This window comes from Gobio gobio (assembly GCF_949357685.1).
Source record: "Gobio gobio genome assembly, chromosome: 2".
NCBI classification, from domain to species: domain Eukaryota; kingdom Metazoa; phylum Chordata; class Actinopteri; order Cypriniformes; family Gobionidae; genus Gobio; species Gobio gobio.
Window position 1 is genome coordinate 68,759,441 of NC_137098.1, and position 22,469 is coordinate 68,781,909.

The 22,469-nt window shown below is 41.6% G+C and overlaps 1 protein-coding gene and 1 long non-coding RNA gene across 2 annotated transcripts in view; one reads left to right on the forward strand and one right to left on the reverse strand.

Moving 5' to 3' along the window:
* Positions 1-19,363, reverse strand: part of LOC307120648 — a 224,442-nt gene extending 205,079 nt beyond the window's left edge. The window contains exons 1-2 of the long non-coding RNA XR_013815838.1: positions 18,412-19,363; positions 17,220-18,031 (exon numbers count right to left, since the gene is read on the reverse strand). This is a non-coding gene — a long non-coding RNA (uncharacterized lncRNA). The remainder of the gene's footprint in view (positions 1-17,219; positions 18,032-18,411) is intronic.
* LOC307120298 (C-type mannose receptor 2-like) lies at positions 1,659-12,869 on the forward strand. Its single transcript, XM_079807278.1, has 4 exons — positions 1,659-3,480; positions 4,341-4,485; positions 10,504-10,842; positions 11,008-12,869. Exons 2-4 carry the CDS (start codon positions 4,470-4,472, stop codon positions 11,358-11,360), a joined length of 708 nt encoding a protein of 235 aa, XP_079663404.1. The 5' UTR covers positions 1,659-3,480; positions 4,341-4,469; the 3' UTR covers positions 11,361-12,869.
* Positions 19,364-22,469: the final 3,106 nt, after the last annotated feature.

Genomic DNA, 22,469 nt, shown 5'->3' on the forward strand with positions numbered 1-22,469 from the left:
CGCAAAGGCAAATTATCCATAGCATCTGGTAGAGCATTATCTTTGCTTGTACGCAAGTGTCTCCTGTTCCTTCTGTATGTCTGACCAGAATCCGTCACAATGTTGTAGGAACGTGTCTCCGGCCTTTGTTCTGTCACTGCCGGCTTCCAACCCTGTGCTGTTTCCACCTTGCCAACTGATCCCGGCTGAATCGTAGACAGAGGTTTGGCATGTTTGTTGTAGTAATGCTCTTGCCTCTGCTGTTGGCATGCCAACCTTTTCTTTGCATCTTTAAGTTTGTGGCAGGAGGGGCATGGTTTAGCAAGGTCTGCAGCAGGAGATAGAGCTGGGAGAAGACTGGGGAGAAAGTGGGTTAAGTACAAATGACAAACACCTGTGTCTTGTTTCAGTATTTGGCATGGAGAGACTGGTTAAAAGCCAACAGGAGACGAGCAGAAGGAGGGAGAGACCAGCCGAGGACTCAGAGAAAGATATGCTCTGAAGAGCTGACTGCTGATATTTATGTTTGATTGTTTTGATTTATAAGAGAAGCGTGCTGTGCGGAGGCATTTCTCGACCTCTTTGAGAAGTCTGCTGAGGCAGGTGGGTGGCTGTGTGAACAGTGGCCGGTGCTATTGATACCACTATTATCCGAGGAGGCGCAAGTGGCGGCTCAACAACTGCCTGTCCAGAACCTCCTGGTCTTCGACGACCTCAAGAGGGCCATTCTGTAGCGGGTCGGCCGGAGCCCAGAACAACATATCCAGCAATTTAGATCGCTGGATCTGGGTGAGAGCGACCGGCCCTTCGTGATGGCTCAGCAGCTCCGGGACTCATGTCGCAAATGGCTGTTGGCTGAGGGAAGCGACGTCGAGAAGATCATCGACCATGTGGTGCTGGAGCAGTTCATCTGCCAAGGAGGATGGCAGAGTGTGTCCAGTGCCACCGCCTGACTTCACTGGATTCGGCCATCCAACTGGTGGAGGACCAGATGGTGGCGTGCCCCAGGATCGGCGAAACCCCATCCGCTGTCTCACTCTCCCCTCTACCTCTACTTCCTCTCCTTGACCTGTCCCTCTTCCTAGGTCCCATCCTCCAGAATCATTCAGAGGTCCGCCCCGTGGTGGCCCAGCATTGGCGTGTCCAGGGAGTCAGAGAGGCTGGCCATGGCCAAGACCATCCCTGCTCTGTTTTTCCCACTCTCTCCATGTCAATCGCTTGACCCACCTTTAGCCACTAGGGAGGCGGGGAGGTCTGGGCCAGCCTGTTGGCATTGTGGGGACCCAGGGCATTTTATCAACAGGTGCCTGGTGATGGAGGTTGGGACAATGTTCCAGGTCCCAGATGTCCTGCAGGCTTCCCCTGATAAGGCTGGCTGGTACCAAATATCTGTGTGTACCTTTCAGGCTCTAGTGTATTCAGGATGCAACCAAACCTCGATCCATCAATCCAAGCCTGATTCGGCCTGAGAAATTGGATATAAGCCACGTGGTTAAGGTAAGGTGTGTACACGGGATGTGGTAAAATATCTGTTAATGTCCGTCATGATTCAATTCTGGGGGAAAAAACATAATGTAGAGGTAGCAGTTAACCCGCACCTCCGGTATCCGTTAATTCTAGGAAGAAATTGGTCTGCTTTTGCTGAATTATTGGGGTGTTTATGTATGGATGTCTCTTGTAGGAAGAACAGCAGCGGACAGGAGGCACTGGTGCAGGTGGGAGAGGCTGAACCGGGACCTCTGGGACTGGTAGCAGGGGAACAGAGCACTGTAGAGAGGCTGATCCTCTCAGAGCGCAATGATTTCCCCCTGGAACAGTCTCAGGATGAGTATTTAAAGAACGCTTTTGAACAGGTCCGATCTAATGACGGTTGACCTCTCCAACCTGCTCGACTGCTCTTCTATCCATATTTTGCTATAATAAAAGACTGGTTGTATTGAGTGACACAAGACGCTCAGACCAAATAGATACAACCTAATTATTAATACCCAAAAGCCATCGGAAAAATCATATTCCAGGCGGCTCATTGTAATCCAATGGCTGGACATTTAGGAAAAGTAACAACACTAGATTTTCTCATGGCTCGATTTTTTTTTTTTTGGGTCGGGCATTCATGTGAACGGGCGCAGGGGGTGTGTGTCTTGTTGTGAATGTCAGTTGGTAAACCCACCGGCCACCCCAAAAAGCGTTGTTGTACCCTCTCCCATTAATGCAGGTTCCCTTTAAAAGAATTGGGATGGATTCAGATGTTGTTGACATGATTGTGCACAAGTCCAAACTTTATTTTATGAGCTTTCATATATACTTTCTATTAGGCCTCATATCAATCATCAATAATAACAAAATAAATCAATAAATTGCATCACTTTTCCTTGGCTTTTCTCAGCTGTGATGTAACATAATAACTTCCAAACATGATCAAAACATATTTTTTATAAGCCATTACTTTTAAAGGGGTCATGACCTGGCTTTTTTATTTTTATATAGGTCTACTTGTGACTTTCGCATGGTTTTTACATTCAAAAACATCATAATGAATAAGTAATAGGCTATTTCTGCCATGGTTTTGAGCCTCTCTCAAGACACGCTCGGTTTTGATGGGCGTGCTGCACTGAAGACTTGGAAGTAAACGCATACGGCTAGGATTGGATAAGATTTGCATATTTAATGAGCTTCGGCTCCCCGGTGAGAATGTGTGAGGCATTGTTTTGAAAGCGGCAACCGGAATGATTCGTCCCTCAGGGCTCGCAAAATGTCTTTATCAAACAAACACAATGATTTATCTCTCGCGCGCCAAGTACGTTGCAGACAGCAAAAATGTCAGATTGAAATAGGAGAAAACATCAACACCAACACATATTAGAAAGCTTTTTTAACTATTTGTGACCCCTTTACTAAACTTTTCATACCTTGTAGAATTTATAATGTGACTATCAGAATATATTTTTCACTATAGATTCTTGTACACCACTTTTTTAGGAATACACCACTGCTCAACATGTAGGAATAATAGTCAATTAAAATCAATTGAGCATTAAGACTGCAACTACTAATTTGGAAATGACTACACTCTAAAAAATAATTCAGTGGCTTAGTAAATATCACAGTAATAGTTTACTTTATTAACTTAATAAAATCTCTAAATATCATTTACTTGATGTTTTGAGTTGAACATACCAAAATAATTGACTAAAAATCCAACAGTTAATTTTGTCTCAAATTTACAGTTATATTTAAAGTATAAAAATAATTTAGTGTTCAAAAAAACAATTATTTATTTAAAATATACTTAATATATTTGTGAAATTTCCATCAAAATGTTTGTTTGTTAATGCACTGTTTGTTTATTGGCAGGTTATGGAGTCAGGCGCGTTGCAGCATCTTTGAGCTACGAGTGAAACGCAGGACGGCGGTCTCAAGTTCAAAGTCCACCTGCAGAGCGCGAGTCCATCTCAGGCTCGAGAAACGGCGCTGATACGGTGGAAATGGGATAACAGACAGGTTGATTACACTGGAATTACTTTTAAAAATTTAATTTTTACTTCTAAAATGTTTGTTACATGAGTTTAACCCTCTATGGCATGACTTTTTATTTTTTGGGGAAAAAAATATTTCACCCCATTTTTTGGGAGCTTGGGGGTCCCTGATAATATATCCATCATAAAAAGTGTCGCCCCCCCACCCCTGAACCAGATTTTGGTTTGTTGCCTCAGGGCAACACTGTGCCATAAGGGTACTAAAACTCCAAGGTTTTCTACATAGATTTTCAATAGGGAAAACAAGCAATATGTGCATTAGATAAAATTATATTTTGAAAAACATCAAACAATACAAAAACACTACTACTAATTACAACTAACACCTCATGTATTATATTCATACACCAATCAGGCATAACAAAATGTCTTTATCAAACAAACACAATGATTTATCTCTCATCCACCCGCGATTAATATTACTGTTATTTTACATTACTTGACCCGCCCGATAGATGGATATAAGTGCGCGTGCGCGCGCCAAGTACGTTGCAGACAGCAAAAATTTCAGATTGAAATAGGAGAAAACATCAACACCAACACATATTAGAAAGCTTTTTTAACTTTTTGTGACCCCTTTACTAAACTTTTCATACCTTGTAGAATTTATAATGTGACTATCAGAATATATTTTTCACTATAGATTCTTGTACACCACTTTTTTAGGAATACACCACTGCTCAACATGTAGGAATAATAGTCAATTAAAATCAATTGAGCTTTAAGACTGCAACTACTAATTTGGAAATGACTACACTCTAAAAAATAATTCAGTGAAATAAAAATAATTTATCTTAAAACTGTGCACTGTTTGTTTATTGGCAGGTTATGGAGTCAGGCGCGTTGCAGCATCTTTGAGCTACGAGTGAAACGCAGGACGGCGGTCAAGTTCAAAGTCCACCTGCAGAGCGCGAGTCCATCTCAGGCTCGAGAAACGGCGCTGATACGGTGGAAATGGGACAACAGACAGGTTGATTACACTGGAATTACTTTTAAAAATTTAATTTTTACTTCTAAAATGTTTGTTACATGAGTTTAAATGTTGCCAATATTGTATACATATCAAAACTGTAATATATGCTGTATTGGTGTACTCATCGACAATAAAGGCCAATGTCATGTATAAGTGTGGTTGTGTGGAGTATTTTACAAAGGTTTAGAGGAAATTAAAGTTAATATTAAAGTTATACTATAAGAGTTAATATTACTAGGAATAAAAACAGTTAATATTATTCATAAATATTGGTTCCCTTTCGAGAGGTCTCTCGTATTGCGTATGGGAAAACTCCTTTTCTCGAGAATATGAAGCAAAAACTTTATTCTATAAAGTGCCTATGTAAAACGCAGTGCCGCTGCACAGCCGATAGACCAGAGCGAGCTGCGCGCTGATTGGCTGTGCAGTGGGAACTGCATGAACCTATGGCGAGGCGGCAGAGAGAGCGAACCAATAGGGGTTGCTAGAATTCCCGCCGAACAAGGTCTCTAGAATTAGCATATCTGAGGCCATAAAAGACTGTGTTTTGCCATAGGAAATCAGATTTAATCTACTTCAGCGATACCTTCGTTGACCTCCGGAATTGAAGCCCCGCCGTCGAACAGCACTCAGCGGAACTTCTCTGCAGCCCTGAGGATGTCGGATTCCCGCTTGGTCTCCGCCTTCAGCCGCCTGCCATTCCAGCTGCGCCATCCGGCGATATATCCTTTATTTCTGTCTGTGTTATTTTGTGTGTGTTGCCGCTGCAACCCACCTCAAAAAGAGCGCGAGCGTTGTTGCAAATGCCTCGCTTTTCCTGCTCCTCGTGCCGAGCACCTCTCCTCGGCGGGGACCGCCACATCATCTGTGTGGCATGCCTCGGACGCGACCACGCTGAGACTGCACTCAACGAGGGCGGCTGCCCCGAGTGCGACGAGATGGCTCTGCAGACCCTTCCGGCTCGCCTCGCCAGCTTCAATGTCTCCGCCCCGACCGCGCTCCTCGGGCCGCGCAAAAAGAAGCGTCGCGACCAGAGGCCACCTGAGCGTTCGAGCGACTGCACGCCGAGTACTTCTCCATGTGCCTCGCTCTCGCCGGTGAAGTTCACCCAGGAGGAACAGCGCCCCTCACCTGCAGTGGCCTGTTCTGTCTCTTTCGGTGGACCAGTAGGTGATGAAGAAGAGGGGGAGGACAGCCTTTCACTGGCTGCATCTGGCAGCGAGTGGTCAGACTCTGTCTCGGAGCCCGCTTCGACGCAGACTGCCACTAACGCTAAAGCCAGCTTTGACACGGAGATGGTCCGGGTGCTCACTAAGGCCGTGGAGGACCTCGGGCTCGAGTGGTCCCACCCAACTGAAGCACCACGGAGTAGGCTGGACGAGTGGTATCTTCAAAGTCGTCGCCTTTCCTCTCCTCAAAAGCCCGCCCCCTTCTTCCCGGAGGTTCACGACGAGATGACGAAGGCTTGGAAAGCCGCCTACTCGTCGCGTGCTAAGTCCGCGTTTTCCTCAGCGCTCTTCTCTGTTGACGGCGCTAAGGAAAAAGGATACGAGGGTTTTCCTCCCCTCGAAGAAGCGGTCGCTGCGCACCTCTGTCCGCCCTCCTCCAGAGGACGGCAGACCAGGGCTCAACACCCCTCCAAACCATGTCGCTCCACCTCAGCTTTCGCCAGTCGAGCATACGCCTCCGCTGGCCAAGCTGCTTCAGCGCTCCACACCATGGCTGTCCTTCAAGTGTATCAGGCCAAACTTCTCCGCTATCTGGACGAGTCTCTTCCTGATTCTGATATCTTGAGGGACCTGCGCAGCGCCACTGATTTAGCCCTACGCGCAACCAAGTCTAACGCGCAGGCTATCGGGAGGACTATGGCCAACCTGACCGTTCTGGAGCGGCACTTGTGGCTGAACCTCACCGACATGAAGGACGTTCTTCACTAAGCTGCCCGCCCCCGATTCAAATTCAACCCCTGGCTTCACGGGCCCAGGCCTGGCAGGCCATCCCCGGTATATCAGATTGGGTGTTGAACATAATAAAACGAGGTTACTCGCTACAGTTCGCTCGCAGACCCCTGCGCTTTCGCGCCGTGGTCGAGACCTCAGTGAAAGGAAGCGTGAGTCACGTGCTCCGCACCGAGGTATCGAAACTGTTAGAGAAGGGAGCGGTGGAAACCGTGCACCCGACACAAAGCGAGTCAGGCTTTTACAGTCGTTACTTTCTCGTTCCAAAAAAGGATGGCGGCCTCCGGCCCATCCTAGACCTCAGACATCTGAAAGCGCGTCGACCTGAAATATGCATAATTTCACGTTCAGATAGCGCCCCGTCACAGGCCATTCTTGAGATTCGCCTTCAAGGGTCAGGCTTATCAATACACAGTCCTGCCATTCGGTTTATCCCTGGCACCCCGCACTTTTACGAAGTGCATGGAAGCAGCCATAGCCCGGCTGAGGCTGAAAGACACTCAACTACCTCGACGATTGGCTCGTCATAGCCCAATCAGAGGCACAGTTGATGATACACAAGTCCTGGCTCCTCAACCATCTAGAATGTTTGGGCCTCAGGATCAATATCGCCAAGAGTTCAATGTCTCCCACCCAGAATATATCTTTTCTGGGTACAGTCATAGACTCAATACAGATGAGGGCGCGGCTTACGTCACAGCGCGCCCTCTCTATTCAGAACATGGCGAAGTCATTCAAAGCTGGCGCTTGCGTTCCTCTCAAACGTTTTCAGAGGATGCTAGGTCTTATGGCCTCGGCATCAGCAGTACTCAAACTGGGTCTATTACACATGCGTCCCCTCCAACGCTGGCTAAACTCCCGCGTTCCGGCTCACGCATGGCGATCAGGCCAGTTTCGCATCAAAGTGAACCACAGCTGTGTCAAAGCTCTGGCTCCTTGGAAGGCGACCACCTGGTATCAAACAGGTGTTATGATGGGTACAGTTACGAAACGGAAAGTGGTCTCGACAGACGCGTCCAACCTAGGTTGGGGCGCCCTACACGAGGGCAAGCCAGTCTCTGGCCAGTGGGCAAATACAGAGAAAAGGCTACACATAAACTGTCTAGAGATGAAAGCGGTCATCCTATCGCTGAAAGCTTTCCTTCCGTACATAAAGGGTCACCATGTCTTGGTCCGAACGGACAACATGTCAGTGGTATCCTATATAAATCGCCAGGGCGGGCTGAAATCACGCTCCCTACATTCCATGGCGAATCACCTCCTTTTATGGGCAGAGCACTTCCTGAGCTCCCTGAGGGCGGCTCACGTGCCAGGTATCCTGAATCAGGGTCCGGATATGCTATCCAGAGGCGGTATTCCCCCCGGGGAGTGGTCTCTTCACCCGCGGACGAGTCAGTTGATAAGGAGCACCTTTGGCGAAGCAAAAGTAGACCTTTTCGCCTCAGAAGACAATGCTCACTGCCCAATATTTTTCTCCAAACGCAGAGATGCGCTGGCCCATGTCTGGCCCAGTCTCCCTCTGTATGCTTTTCCTCCGATCGCGATGTTGCCACAGGCCATCAAAAAGATCAGGGAAACCAATTCCACAGTGCTCTTAATAGCCCCGTTGTGGAAGAATCAAATATGGGTCTCCGAACTGACTCTCATGTCAGACACAGCCCCATGGCCGATTCCACGGAAGAAAGACTTCCTCACGCAGGCGAAGGGGAAAATTTGGCATACCCACCCCGAACTGTGGGCTCTCCACGTTTGGCCCATAAACCAATACCCATGAACCTTTCTGAAAGAGTTCTAAATACTATTTCTGAAGCTAGAGCACCCACAACCAGGCGGCTCTATGCACTGAAATGGTCGGTATTCTCTAACTGGTGTACAGCACGAAACCTTGACGCACGCTCGTGCGAGGTGGCAGAAGTGCTCGCTTTACTTCAAGAGCTAATGGATGCGGGTCGTTCCCCCTCCACGCTCAAAGTGTACGTTGCCGCCATAGCAGCTTATCACGCTCAGGTCGCGGGACAATCACTGGGGAAAAGCAAACTTATAGTACGCTTTCTTAAAGGGGCCAGAAGGCTGAACCCGCCTCGCCCCCCCCCAGAGCCCTATATGGGACCTTGCCACAGTATTAGAAGCTATGAAGGGCTCTACCTTTGAACCGCTTCAGTCTGTGAGCCTAAAGCACCTCTCACTGAAAACCGCTTTTCTGCTGGCACTTTCCTCAGTCAAGCGAGTGGGCGATTTACACGCACTCTCCGCGAGTGCTTCCTGTCTTGAGTTCGGGCCTAACGACTCCAGGGTCGTCCTCAAACCTAGACATGGTTATGTTCCTAAAGTGCTTTCTACTCCCTTTAGGGCACAGGTCATTTCTCTTTTGGCCCTGCCCGCGTCGCAAGACGAAAAGGACGCGAATTTGCTCTGCCCAGTTAGAGCGCTGAGACTGTATATAGAGCGCTCCGCCCCTTTCAGGCAATCGGAACAGCTCTTTGTGTGCTTCGGTGGCCGCACTAAAGGCTATGCTGTCACGAAGCAGAGACTGTCATACTGGATAGTGGACGCCATCTCTATGGCTTATAAGTCTAAAGACCTAACTTGCCCTATAGGCATTAAAGCCCATTCTACCAGAGGCATGGCCTCGTCATGGGCATGGTCACGTGGCATACCGCTAGAAGATATCTGTGCAGTGGCAGGCTGGGCCTCTCCGTCCACTTTTATCAGATTTTATAAACTGGAAGTCCCCGCTTTACAAGCTGGGATTATCTCCATTTAATAGGTATAGACCCGATGCGTCTGGTCTCCCTGTTATTCATACATGATAAGTTCTCACAAGCATGTTGGAACTTTCATAGCATGTGTTACACTATACATATATAAGGCCCGACTATGTCCGGTCATAGTTCTATATCATATGGCCCGATTCTATCCGGCCTATATACTCTTATGTCCTCTCAAGAGACCCACTTTGTTGGTCTCCTGTGATTCACTGTTACCCATCTTACGTGCCTCAGGCCATTGGGTCAGTTAAGCATGCACGCCGTTTTAAATTGGGTTCCCATACGCAATACGAGAGACCTCTCGAAAGGGAACGTACTCGGTTACTCACGTAACCTCGGTTCCCTGAGAGAGGGAACGAGTATTGCGTAACGTGCCGTGCTTGTGCTTCTCAGGGTATCGCTTCAGTCGAGTTTTAACCTGATTTCCTATGGCAAAACACGGTCTTTTATAGCCTCAGATATGCTAATTCTAGAGACCTTGTTCGGCGGGAATTCTAGCGACCCCTATTGGTTCGCTCTCTCTGCCGCCTCGCCATAGGTTCATGCAGTTCCCACTGCACAGCCAATCAGCGTGCAGCTCGCGCTGGTCTATCGGCTGTGCAGCGGCACTGCGTTTTACATAGACACTTTATAGAATAAAGTTTTTGCTTCATATTCTCGAGAAAAGGAGTTTTCCCATACGCAATACTCGTTCCCTCTCTCAGGGAACCGAGGTTACGTGAGTAACCGAGTACGTTTTTAAGTGTTTTTCCTTCAATTTTTTCTTCTCAATTTTATTTGTAAATGTGCCAAATGTAGTTACTCAGATCTACTTAATTTTTTTACTTGCATTTGTTCAACTTATACGGTGTATGTAATTAATTACACTGCTTTAAAATTTACTCAATTTTATTAGTGTAAAAATGTTTCACCAAAAATTTTTTGTAAATCATAGTAAACGTTTTTAGAGTGTAGTACAGACCAAGTAAATGTTTGAACTAGTTAACTGCACATTTAGCTGCAGTGTAGCATCTTCTTCTGTTTGGCATTTCTCTCATTCAGCTTTTTGTGTCTGAATCCATAATTGTATTTGGAGAAATAGACAGCATATTAAAATCATCATGATGTTCACACATTTTACTTCCTATTATATCAGCAAAATCATCATGAATATATTCTGAATGTCAGTCTCTGAATGACACGTGTTTCTGATGCTCCACCGCTGCTCTTATTCACATCCAAACCATAAGTCAGTGTAAGAAGGATGAACAAACTGACTCTGAATCTGTTTCCATGTGTTTTTCTTAAAGTGAGCACAGGACTCGTCTTTGTCAATCAGGAGAAGAACTGGAGAGAAGCTCAGAGTTACTGTAGACAGAATCACACTGATCTGGTCAGTGTGAGGAACCAGAATGAGAGTCAACAGATTCAGAAGTTCATCAGTGATAGTCACATATCTAATGATGTCTGGATCGGCCTGTTCAGAGACTCATGGCAGTGGTCAGATCAGAGGAACTCCTCATTCAGAGACTGGAGGTCTGATGAACCAAGTGGAGGTAATGAAAACTGTGCAACCATCACCACGAGTGCGCTGAGACAATGGAATGATGTCCCTTGCAGTAACCAATCTCCTTTTGTGTGTCATGAAGGTGAGCAGATCCTCACAAAACACACACAGTCCATCATCAGCTCCAGATATCTTAAAGTTCACGCTACATGTCTGTCATGACAGATTCTTCCACAGTGTTTGTTCTGCATGTTGTTTTTTGATCAGTCTCTCTCTAGTTTTTGCTTGTGGTTTGTTTTGTGTCCAGATAAACTGATTCTGATCAAAGAGAAGCGGACGTGGTCTGAAGCTCTGAGATACTGCAGACAGAATCATGTGGATCTGGCCTCGGTTCATTCAGTCGAGATGCAGCGTCGTGTGATGAATGTGGTTAAAGGGGCGTCTACTGCGGAGGTGTGGGGGGGTTTACGTCACTCCTGCACTGTGGGACTCTGGTTCTGGGTGAGCGGAGAGACCGTGTGCTATCAGAACTGGGCAATAGATGATTCAGATCAATGTGAGTCTGCAGTGAGATCTGGAGCAGTTCAGTCTGGAGGAGATCAGCGCTGGATCAGCCTTACTGAAAACAACAAACTCAACTTCATCTGCACAAATTATTAGTGAAGGATATGATTGTGTTGTTCTTTCAAAGTAAAATGAAATTAATTTATGTAACTAAAGAGAATCATTTAAGTATTTAATATCAATGTAAAAAAAAAAATGTGGGCATTTCAAATACTAATGTGCACTATATGTTGTAAAGAACCCATGAAATCAAAATGAGTGATTATATGTGGTCAATATTTATTGTACATTTCAAATTTACAGTTGTTCTCTTCTGGAAAAACAACCTAAAAATATATTCAACACACACTCTAAAAATGCTGGGTTAAAAACAACGCAATTTGGATTATTTTGGCAACCCAGCACTGGGTCAAAAAGGGACATACCCAGCACTGGATTGTTTTGACCCAGCATGATGGGTTAAATATTTGACCCAGTGTAACGGAGGCCAGGTCGTAGTCTTTGTGCAAGTAAACCTCACTCCACTGATCTCAAGAGATGCTCTAGCGACTGACACTAGGGGTTACAGCCTTTAGCCTCCTTGTTAGAGTGTCTGACTCTCATGCCGGTGGACCTGAGTTCGAGTCCGCTCAGAGCGGGCAGGTTCGAACAGGCTTATACCAGCATGCTGAGTTGTGTTTTAGAAAGCTAACTAATTTTACAATACTAACCTAGAAATCAGATAACAAACTAAAAGTACAGTAGCTTCCCTCCCTTCTTAATATAAACGTGAGAAAACAAATAATAAAATAAAAAGACACCCACCTCCCTACCATGATCCGATTCAATAATGGTCAGGAAGGAAAATAGAGTTCAACTCACCAGAATTAAATCACAACTTAGCAAAATGGTGGTTTACATCAAATGTCTTGTGTACCAGTTCTTTAACAATCACGATATAGGCTACACTATGAGGAACAAGTCAGTCCATCAAGGAAGCCATGAGAGTGGGGAGTTGTACACCCATAGTTCAGGAGGTTTAAATAAGCAGCAATCACTCCTGTCACCAATCAGGGCACTCGTTAGCAACTCCACCTGAGAGTAATTACAGCACTAGAGAGGAGACGAGTGCTGCATTCGTTTTTATTATGCCCTTCACTTGCTAACTTCCCTCCGTCTCGTTCACTCGGATGTGCGTCATTGCTTACGTTGCAGGAGTGCCCACTACTGGCCGAACCTTTGCTGTGGACTGAACTGGAACGCCCTAAGCACTTGATTACTTGGAATCCACTATGGAGTTGATTTAGTTATTTATTTTTTTCTTTTACGAAATTGAGTTGTTTCATAAAAATATCATAGAGTTGTTTGTGGTGGGGTAAATTAAACGTGATATGCGGTGACGTCACATTTGTGATGCATAATGTTAATTTCGTCAGACGAGACGAGACTAAATATGTTCGTTAACGACCTTTTTTTCCATGACGAAGACGAGATGATGACGAGACTGCACCAATGTCCAAAAACACTGACGAAGACTAAATTAACATACATTAGCCTATTGTTGATGAAAAAGGACGAGACTAAAATGTTTTGCATAAAATAAAAACTAAGATAAAATCTCTCTTCATTTTCGTCTACAATTGTCTCTACTTTTTCATCATGAGATGAATATTCAGCTGTTCAAAATATTCCGAAAGAGTTCCCGCTGTTGCTGGAGTAAAGGTCTCTCTCAGACTCCGCCTGTCATCTCGCGGCCGCACGCGTGTGGTCACGTGTTTCCCGGAGCGCTCAATACCTCTAGCGCTGTGTCAGTATATTTGAATGGCTTAAGCCGCGTAAGTTACACAACAGCTTCACTTTACAGGTGTTTGCAGCTATTTTTGGTAAACCGTACAGCATAGTGTGCGTCAGCCACATTTACAGTATCATTTTATTAGGGAGAGTGGTAGAGATGCAACATTGTTAACATTAATATTAATGTTTTTCTTGTATTTAACCCTCAGGTATTCCTTACTAATTAAGTCACACTTATACTCATTGGTGGTCAAATGTGACCATACACCTTAACTATTTTAAAAATAAATAGCCTATATTTTAATTCAATAATATTTATTGAATATTTTGAGGAGATCTTTTGGTACTAAATAGGCCTACTATTTGTGCAATACTTATGGTCCATTAATGACCACTTAAAATATTTTTCTTCTAATATTTTTATTATTTATATTACAATTAGTGTGTTAATTAAGGTTAAAATAGAGAATTCCACTGCAAAGAGGTAAATTAGAGCCATTTTGTGGCTGGAAAAATAAAAAAAATTCACTTGTAATGCCATTACTGGTGCCTGTATGGCTCTTTAATAATACACATGTAGTCTAGTTGCTCAAAAAAGTATTGCAGATCATAACTGCTTACTTATTTGTGAAATTTTGAAATGTTAATAATAGTGAATAGTAAAGAATGCAAGCAAATATAATATAACCCCAAAAAAGTGTAAAAAACGTATTGTTCCTTATATGTACAGTAGGCTATATACATATGAATTCATACTGAATCAAGATCGAAATCAATATTTGTGCCCATCGTCTCATGAGCTAATGCTGATTTTAGGCATCTATGCTGTAAATCAACCAGTTAGCTATGGTGTTGTTGCACATTATGCAGGTTATATATATTTTATGTAACTTATTTTGCCACAAAATATATTGAGTTTTCCTTTGACTAAAGCTAGACTAAAATGACTAGACTTTTGGTCGACTAAAACTTGACTAAGATACCTTGAGTTGTCTTTTGACTAAAACTAGACTAAAATGACAAGACTTTTAGTCGACTAAAACTTGACTAACAAAAAAAGATATGTGAATGACTAAATATGACTAAAACTAACAAGGACATTTGGCACAAGACTAAGACTAAGACTAAATTAAAAATAGGTGACAAAATTAACACTAGTGTTGCATTGTGGTTAAGAAACTGCCTGAAGTGTACATATGAAGTAGACTCGCTCCCTCGGTTAAAATCGAGGGAGCAAGGGTCTGTCCATATAAACTTCCCTCTTTCACTTCATTAAGTGGAACGCACTTCAAAATGGCGGCAGGGATTCCCCCGAGGCGAAGTGCTTAGGGAAGTTAGCAAGTGCGTTTATAAAAGTGGAGTGGAGCGCAGCTTCATCTGCACTTTCGGTCTTGTGGTGTTACAATGGCTGCCGCGTGCGTGTGTCCGTTAAGTCCACGAGACCGCATGGTGACCCATTTGTCATTTAGGTGCCCCGTTTGTGGTCGGTATTCGCAAAGGGATACAACACTGGCAAAGTTATGACAGAACCCTCAGTAGTATTCTGCCATAACCAAAAAGCTACGCAGTTCCCTTTTGTTCACCGGCACTGGAAACTCCATGACGCATGCAATTTTTGCATCAATCGGACATGAGTTACCCTAACCCAGTATTTACCCCAAGTACTAGCCTTGACGAACTCACATTTGGCTAGGTTTAAAGTCAGAGAAGCCTCAAAAAAGCGTGAAAACACTTCATGTAAAGTACTCGCATGCTCTTCCCAACTAGAAGCATATATTACAATGTCTTCTGAACTCACATGTTTGGACTCCACTTAGTACAATACGCATTCACTGTTGAAACGTTGACAGCGGGTTGCGCATTTTGAACCCCATAACAAAGTACTGAATAAAATCATCAGGGGTCAGAAACGCTGAAATCTCTGAGGCCCGTGGCGTAAGAGGAACTTGCCAGAACCGTTTAAGAAGATCTAAGAGAAATAATAAGGTAGATGCAATATTGTTTGAATTTTTTTCTAATGAATGTGCATTTTCACACCAGCAAGCCCATGGGCGATCATGGGGGAGACAAGGAATGTGAACTTTTTAACTTGGAATTGCAGAGGACTGGGTAATATTAAAAAAATAAAGCAGGTAATGGAGAGGATTAAACAATTACAGGCACAAGTAGTTTTTCTTCAGGAGACACATGGTAAAAAGTGAAACAATCAGGATTCGACGGAGATGGCAAGGGCAAGTTTTTGCTGCTTGTCATACTTCTAATGCAAGAGGAGTAATGACTTTAATTCATATATCAGTTCCAATACAGGTTCAGAAGGTAACTAAGGATCCATTAGGAAGATATATTATGCTACAATGTATCATCTTTTCAGAAAATATACATTTAATTAATGTATATGGTCCAAATGATGACAACACTAAATTTTTTAATGATTTGTTTTTGCTAACTGCTAGTTTGCCTGGATACTATCTTATCGCAGGGGATATGAATTGTGTACTGGATCCTACTAAAGATCGTTCCACAGGGATTGATAAAACGGATAGTAAAGCTAGGAAATTGATACAGGAATTTATGAAGGACCTAAATTTATCAGATGCTTAATCCAACAGCAATATCATATTCATGTTATTCTGGTATGCATCAAACATACTCGCGTATCGATTATTTTCTAATATCTGCACAATTGCTTAACAAAATAGCAGACTGTATATATCACAGCATCGTCATCTCTGACCATGCAGCTGTATCCTTATCATACAAAAATACAAAATTCATAAAGAATCCCCCTAAATGGCGCTTTCAGATAGGATGGCTTCAGGATCCAGAATTTATAGAATATTTGAACAAACAAATTGATCTGTATTTTGAAATTAATCATTCTGAAACATCTGCTGGTATTCGCTGGGAAGCATTCAAAGCTTTTATTCGAGGACATATTACTTGTTTTTGTAGCTCAAAAGCCAGGAGGTCTAGACAAGAAATGAAACGATTAGAAGATCAAGTAAAAAAATTAGAAAATGAAACTTTCCAGAAAACTATAGACATAGAAGAAGCAAACGAAAAATTATTATTACTCAGGTCCCAATATAATGAATTATCAGCAAGTAAAGCAGCTTCAAAAGTTTTGAGGTTGAAACTAAAATTTTATGAATATGGAGATAAAACAGGACGGTTACTTGCATGGCAAATCCGACAACAACAAACAGAACGTACAATCACAGCAATTGAGAGCTCAACGGGAACTATAGTCGACCCGGAGGAGATCAATGAAGCATTTAGAATTTATTATGAAAAGCTCTATAGTTCAGAGTGCTCATTAAATTTGGAAACACAGATGCAATTTTTAGACAGTCTAAATATACCCCAGATTTCAAATGAAGAAAAGATCACATTAGATGAAGATCTCACATTACAAGAAATTGGAGAAGCAATTGATTCTATGAAATCAGGAAAAGCCGCAGGCCCAGATGAGCTTCCTATAGTATAAGACGTTTAAAAAAAAGCTAATAACCCCCTTTTTGGAAATGATAGTAGCGGCGTATCACTAGGGTCGTCTTCCTACATCAATGAGAGGTGCTTTAATCATTTTATTACCAAAACCAGGAAAATCAAACACAAAGTGTGAAAATATGCGGCCAATTAGTTTGTTAAATTCCGATACAAAAATTGTATGTAAAGTTCTAGCCAAGAGATTAGAAGGTATTTTACCAAATTTAATAGGAGAGGATCAAAATGGTTTCATACAACGCAGGCAAGGATTTCATAATGTTCGAAGAGTCCTAAATATTCTTCATGAACAGAGAAGTGAACAAGATACTGCTCTACTATCATTGGACGCTGAAAAGGCCTTTGATAAGGTTGAATGGTCTTATTTGTTTGATTTGTTGTCTAGATTTGGGTTTGGTGAAAGGTATTGTAAGTGGGTTAGATTACTTTATAATAGCCCTACAGCAGAAGTGTTGACAAATAATATAGTTTCAAAACCATTTACTATATCAAGAGGGTGCAGACAAGGTTCACCCATTTCTCCTCTGCTCTTTGCCATCTCCATCGAGCCTTTTGCAATAGCAGTAAAAAGACATGTGGAATTAACAGGCATTAAGATTAGACAGATAGAACTTAAAATTGCATTATTCGCTGATGATGTCATTCTTTTTCTAAAACATCTTGATACATCAATACCTGCTTTAATGGATCTTATTAGTGCATTTGGAGAAATTTCTGGATACAAAATTAATCATTCTAAAAGTTCTATTCTGTATCTAAATGAAATTGACAGACAGCAACCTAGTAGCTGTGCTGCAACCTTCAATGTCGTTGATTGTTTCACATACCTGGGTGTAAAAATTGTACCAAAATTAGAAAATGTTGTACAAGTAAATTATGATCCGCTTGTTGAAAGTGTTAATAGCTCTATAGAAAGATGGATGTCCTTACCCATATCTTTAATTGGCCGAATAAATATCTTAAAAATTAATGTTTTACCAAAATTTTTATATTTATTTCAGAACTTTCCCCTGCCTCCCCCTAAATCTCTTTTTCAAAGACTTAAAAAGACATTCACTAAATTAATTTGGAATAACAGATGTTCCAGACTCCGACTGACACTTTTGTACTTGCCATATGAGAGAGGAGGTCTACAGTGTCCTAACCTTCATTGGTATTATTGGGCTGTTCAACTTAGAACAATTATGTTTTATTTTTTATCTCAGGACCACCAACCTTGGGTGGATATAGAATATTCTGCTACCAAAACGGACCTACCTTTAAATTTATATTTATACTCTTCAGAATTTAAAGATCTTGAAAAAAGTGTTTCCAACCCTATAATTATAAATATGATTGCCGTATGGTATGACGTGAACAAATATCTTGGTGTCACCTACCCTTTATCTTGTTTTAGTCCCATTTGGGGCAATAAAAAGTTTAAACCAGGCAGGTTGGACGCAGGTTTCAAGATTTGGGCCAACAAAGGCATCCGTAAGAATGCAGATCTATATTGTGGCGGGCAGCGAGGCCGAGGGACCGTGAGGGCGGGACGAGGCGGCGCTCATCAGGGAGGATGAGCGCCAGCTGCGCGCCGCAGCGATCTCGGCCCTTGCGGAGGAGTGAGGGACTATAAAGGAGGAGCGACAACAGTGAGGGACGAGAGAGGACCAGGCCTGGATTTTATGTTGAGTTTTATTTATGTTTTGTTATGTGTTGCTGCAGTCGACCGTGAGGGGCTGCAGCTTTTTATTTTCATTGTGTTTGTTTGTATGTAGGCGGCAGTCGACCGTGAGGGGCTGTCGCCGCCATTTTATTTTTGATTAAAAGTTTATTTAATGTTCGCCGGTTCCCGCCTCCTTCTTCCCGTACAAACAACATTTACTACATATATGTTAACAAAACTCTTATGACATTTGAAGAAATAGTTAATACATACAATAGTCCTACAAAAAATTTATTTAAATATTTACAAATAAGAAATTTCATACTCAAATCACAAAATAATTCTCTGGATATGCCAACATTGTCTATCTTAGAGAAAGAAATGACAAGAAATTGGTCTAGTCAAGGTTTAATTTCATCATTATACAATATGCTGGTGTCAGGATCAAATGAATCTTCTATCTATAAACTGGAAGCCTGGAAATTGGATATCAATGAGGATATTCAGATGGAGGACTGGATGGAAGCATGTAAAAAAGCTCAATCACAGACAATGAACACACGTCAGCACACAACTGCTACAATATAAGTGGTTGATGCGGATTTATATAACTCCAGTGGTATTACATAAATATAATGGAAATGTCCCTGACACTTGCTTAAGATGTAGCAAATTTAAAGGTACATTATATCATTGCATATGGGAGTGTGTAGAAGTTACTAATTTTTGGAAATGTGTGAAAGAAATGATAGAGAAGATCCTGGATGTTAACATCCCACTGTCACCTTTACTTTTTTTATTTCATTTATATCCTAAAGAGATCAAGTTAAAAAAGAAAGATTATATATTTATAAATATAGGTATTCTTCAAGCAAAACGGCTTATTTCTTTAAATTGGAAAAGTATTTGTGCTTCAAGTATAGGACGTTGGCTAAAAGAAATGGTAACAAATATGTCAATGGAAAAGATAACTTATATTTTAAGGAATAAATATACAGTTTTTGATGGAGTTTGGGGACCTTTCAGATCATTCTTAAAACATGGTGGAGTTGGAAAAGTGTTAATAGAAGACTAAGAAAAGAGGTGGTATTGAATATCAATGTAAAATACTGAGAAGCTTTGTTGTTGTTGTTGTTGTTGTTGTTTTTGTTTGTTCTCATTGTTGAAAAAAAAAGTGTAGTAACCATGGTTTTTGGGCTAATTGATTACCATTTATATAACCACAGTTTTACCACAAATTCTATAGTTAGAGTAGTAAAGCTGTGGTTAATTTGTGGTTGCCATGGTTTAACTATATTTTTACAAAGTCTTCTGTCTCCTAAGCCATGTTACAAGAGATTGAGGATTTAAAAAAATGAAATCAAAGACCTAAAAGAAGATTTACAATATTAGCGCTGCTGGAAAGGTAATGAAATCTAGTTATACCACAACAATTATTCTCAGTGCTTGACATCAGTTCTCAACAGTTTGCTTGTGGACTCTCTTCTTCATGGGTATATTATACCATAGTCTGTTTGTATACTGGATTCTGATTGACTGAAAGGTCTGCATTAAAACAATGAATGCACAGATAGTTACAGTCAGCTCCATTCTAAATCAATGTGCTGCCTTTCCTGTAACACACACACACACACACACACACACACACACACACGCACACACACACACACACACATACACATGTTTGGTTTTCATCTTTTATGGGGACTTTCCATAGGCGTAATGGTTTTTATACCGTACATACCGTATATTCTATCCCCCTACACTGCCCCTGCCCCTAAACCTAACCCTCACAGGAGACATTCTGCAATTTTACATTTTCAAAAAACATCACTTAGTCTGATTTATAAGATGTTTTCCTCATGGGGACCTAAAAATGTCCCCACAAGGATGAGGATGGGGACATTTTGTCCCCATAACGTGATGATTACCAGTCCACACACACACACACACACACAACCATGGATCATTCAGGGAATGAAACACACACACACACACACACACACACACACACACAGCCGTGAAACATACAGGGAATGACACACACACACAGCCATGGATCATTCAGCGAACGACACACACACACACACACACACACACACACACACACACACACACACAGCCATGGATCATTCAGGGAACGACACACACACACACACACGCACACACACACACACACAACCATGGATCATTCAGGGAATGAAACACACACACACACACACACACACAGACAGCCGTGGATCATTCAGAGAACGCCACAAAAAAATAACATGCATTTTGTATGATCCCTCTTATTTAGTTTATAGTATTTAGTATATACAGTATGAAAATCTTTCTTAAATGTATACATGGAGGAGTGTTATTTATATATACACTTTTTAATACTTTTTAAATATTACTTTCTTGTCAAAAATATTTTTTTATTATTATTATTATTTTAAATATAGATCTTTTATTAAACTCAGACTGTAAATAATGGCCCTCAGTCTGAACTCAACCCCGTCACGCCTGTAATAGGTAGAGTGGGGGAAAACGCCCCCCCACCTGTTTTTCCCAAAATAACCACTAGAGGGAGTCAAGATACATTTTCACATAAACAAATCTCCTTGGAGAAGCTGACACCAGGGGCCCGTTCTTCGTACGTCGCTAACTCAGTTAGCTGGATTTGATTGTTGACGATTTGGCATGATCTTGGATTGTTTGGTTCTTCAAAGCTCATCCAGGACTTGCTGTCATAGTAACAGGTCCGTAAGCTTAAACCTGCTCATGAGCGGCTTATTTCATGTAAACAGGATTAGATTGCATCTTGAGGTGATACTTAAAATCTGTCCCAGCCACTGCTACTTTATTACAAGAGTGCATTACTGAACCAGGGGCAATAATAATAATTTTAAATAATAATATAAAAATGTTATATTGTATATGTATATGAGAATGTATAATACTATAGACACAGCCACTTGATTGAGCGATTTATTTGTGATGGAATATTACTTTATATAATTTTATTTTTATTGGTTTACACACATGTTGTACAGTTAATCTGAGCCCTGCAAGTAAGTGATCACGGATATTATGGGAGTGGCTTGATGCAGCGCAAGAGAGGGTAATTTGATCTTGACCCATAAGAAACTTAAATACTGTCACGTTACAAATCTGCTTCAAATTAAATTAAAAATTAAATTACAACATTGAAATAAAAATGTAAAGGGTGTACAAATACTGTATAAAATCGTGAATATAAATAATTGGTAATCATGTAAAAAAAAAAAACATTTATCATTTATCTATTATAACTTGTATGTTGGTTTGGTCGTTTGGCTGTTTCCTTATAAAGGTTCAGAAATTCGTGGGGGTTTTTTGTGTGATTTGTCAAGTTTTTTGCCAGGTGGCTTTTTTAATTATATGATGTCATTACGTTGCTGTCTTGACGCCAGCCAATCGCTGCATTGCTGATCATGGTTTCGAGTATCGATGCATCTGCCCTCTTCAGGGAAAAAAAGAACGCTCAGTAATCTTAGATCATTTAATCCAAATATTTTAATCCAATCCGCAAATTCGTTTGAAGAACCAAATTAGCCAGGGATCAGTTATCACGATTAAAAGATCTGGGATCTGTCAAATCATCTTAGATGTATTAAGCGAGGTACGAAGAACGGGGCCCAGCTATGTATTTGAAGAAAAGAGGATTACATGGGAAGTGCTATAATTTTCAGATATTTGTAAACAAGTGTTTAAGAGAATATTGGTCTGCAGGATATCACAGTGATGTATGATAGATGAATAGTGAAGTCTGTAGTTTGAGAGGAAATTTTATTTATAAGGAATATAATTATATTTTAAAAATTAAACATTTTTTTAAAAAGTCATAGCTTGTGGGGTAAAACGCCCCCAAAGGGCATAGTTTCTCTCTATCATAATTACTATAATAACATATTTCTGTCTATCAAATCCTTTGTTTTACACTTAATGCAGTATAACTAGGTGGTAAAATCAAAATATTTGAACAAAATAAAAAAAAAATTGCCTCAAGTGAGCATTAGGCTAGCTTGATAGCACAGTTAGCTCACTGATGGAAGGTGGTTAGGTGACCCAATGATAAAACATAGTGGCTTTTAATGCATTTATTGAATATATTTCACTACATAAATATACAAATTTATAAGTTTAATATTTATTTATTGTTTTCTGTTTGTCTTGGTGATAGCGGTGAACAAATACATAAATTATCAACCCCGTAAAGGCCTAGTGTAGAAATCTCAACCTCATATATATATTTT

Excerpts from the sequence above, each read along its gene's own strand:
- LOC307120298 (XM_079807278.1), top strand. Across the intron at positions 10,843-11,007 it reads TCCTTTTGTGTGTCATGAAG|ATAAACTGATTCTGATCAAA; the intron begins GTGAGCAGATCC and ends TTTTGTGTCCAG.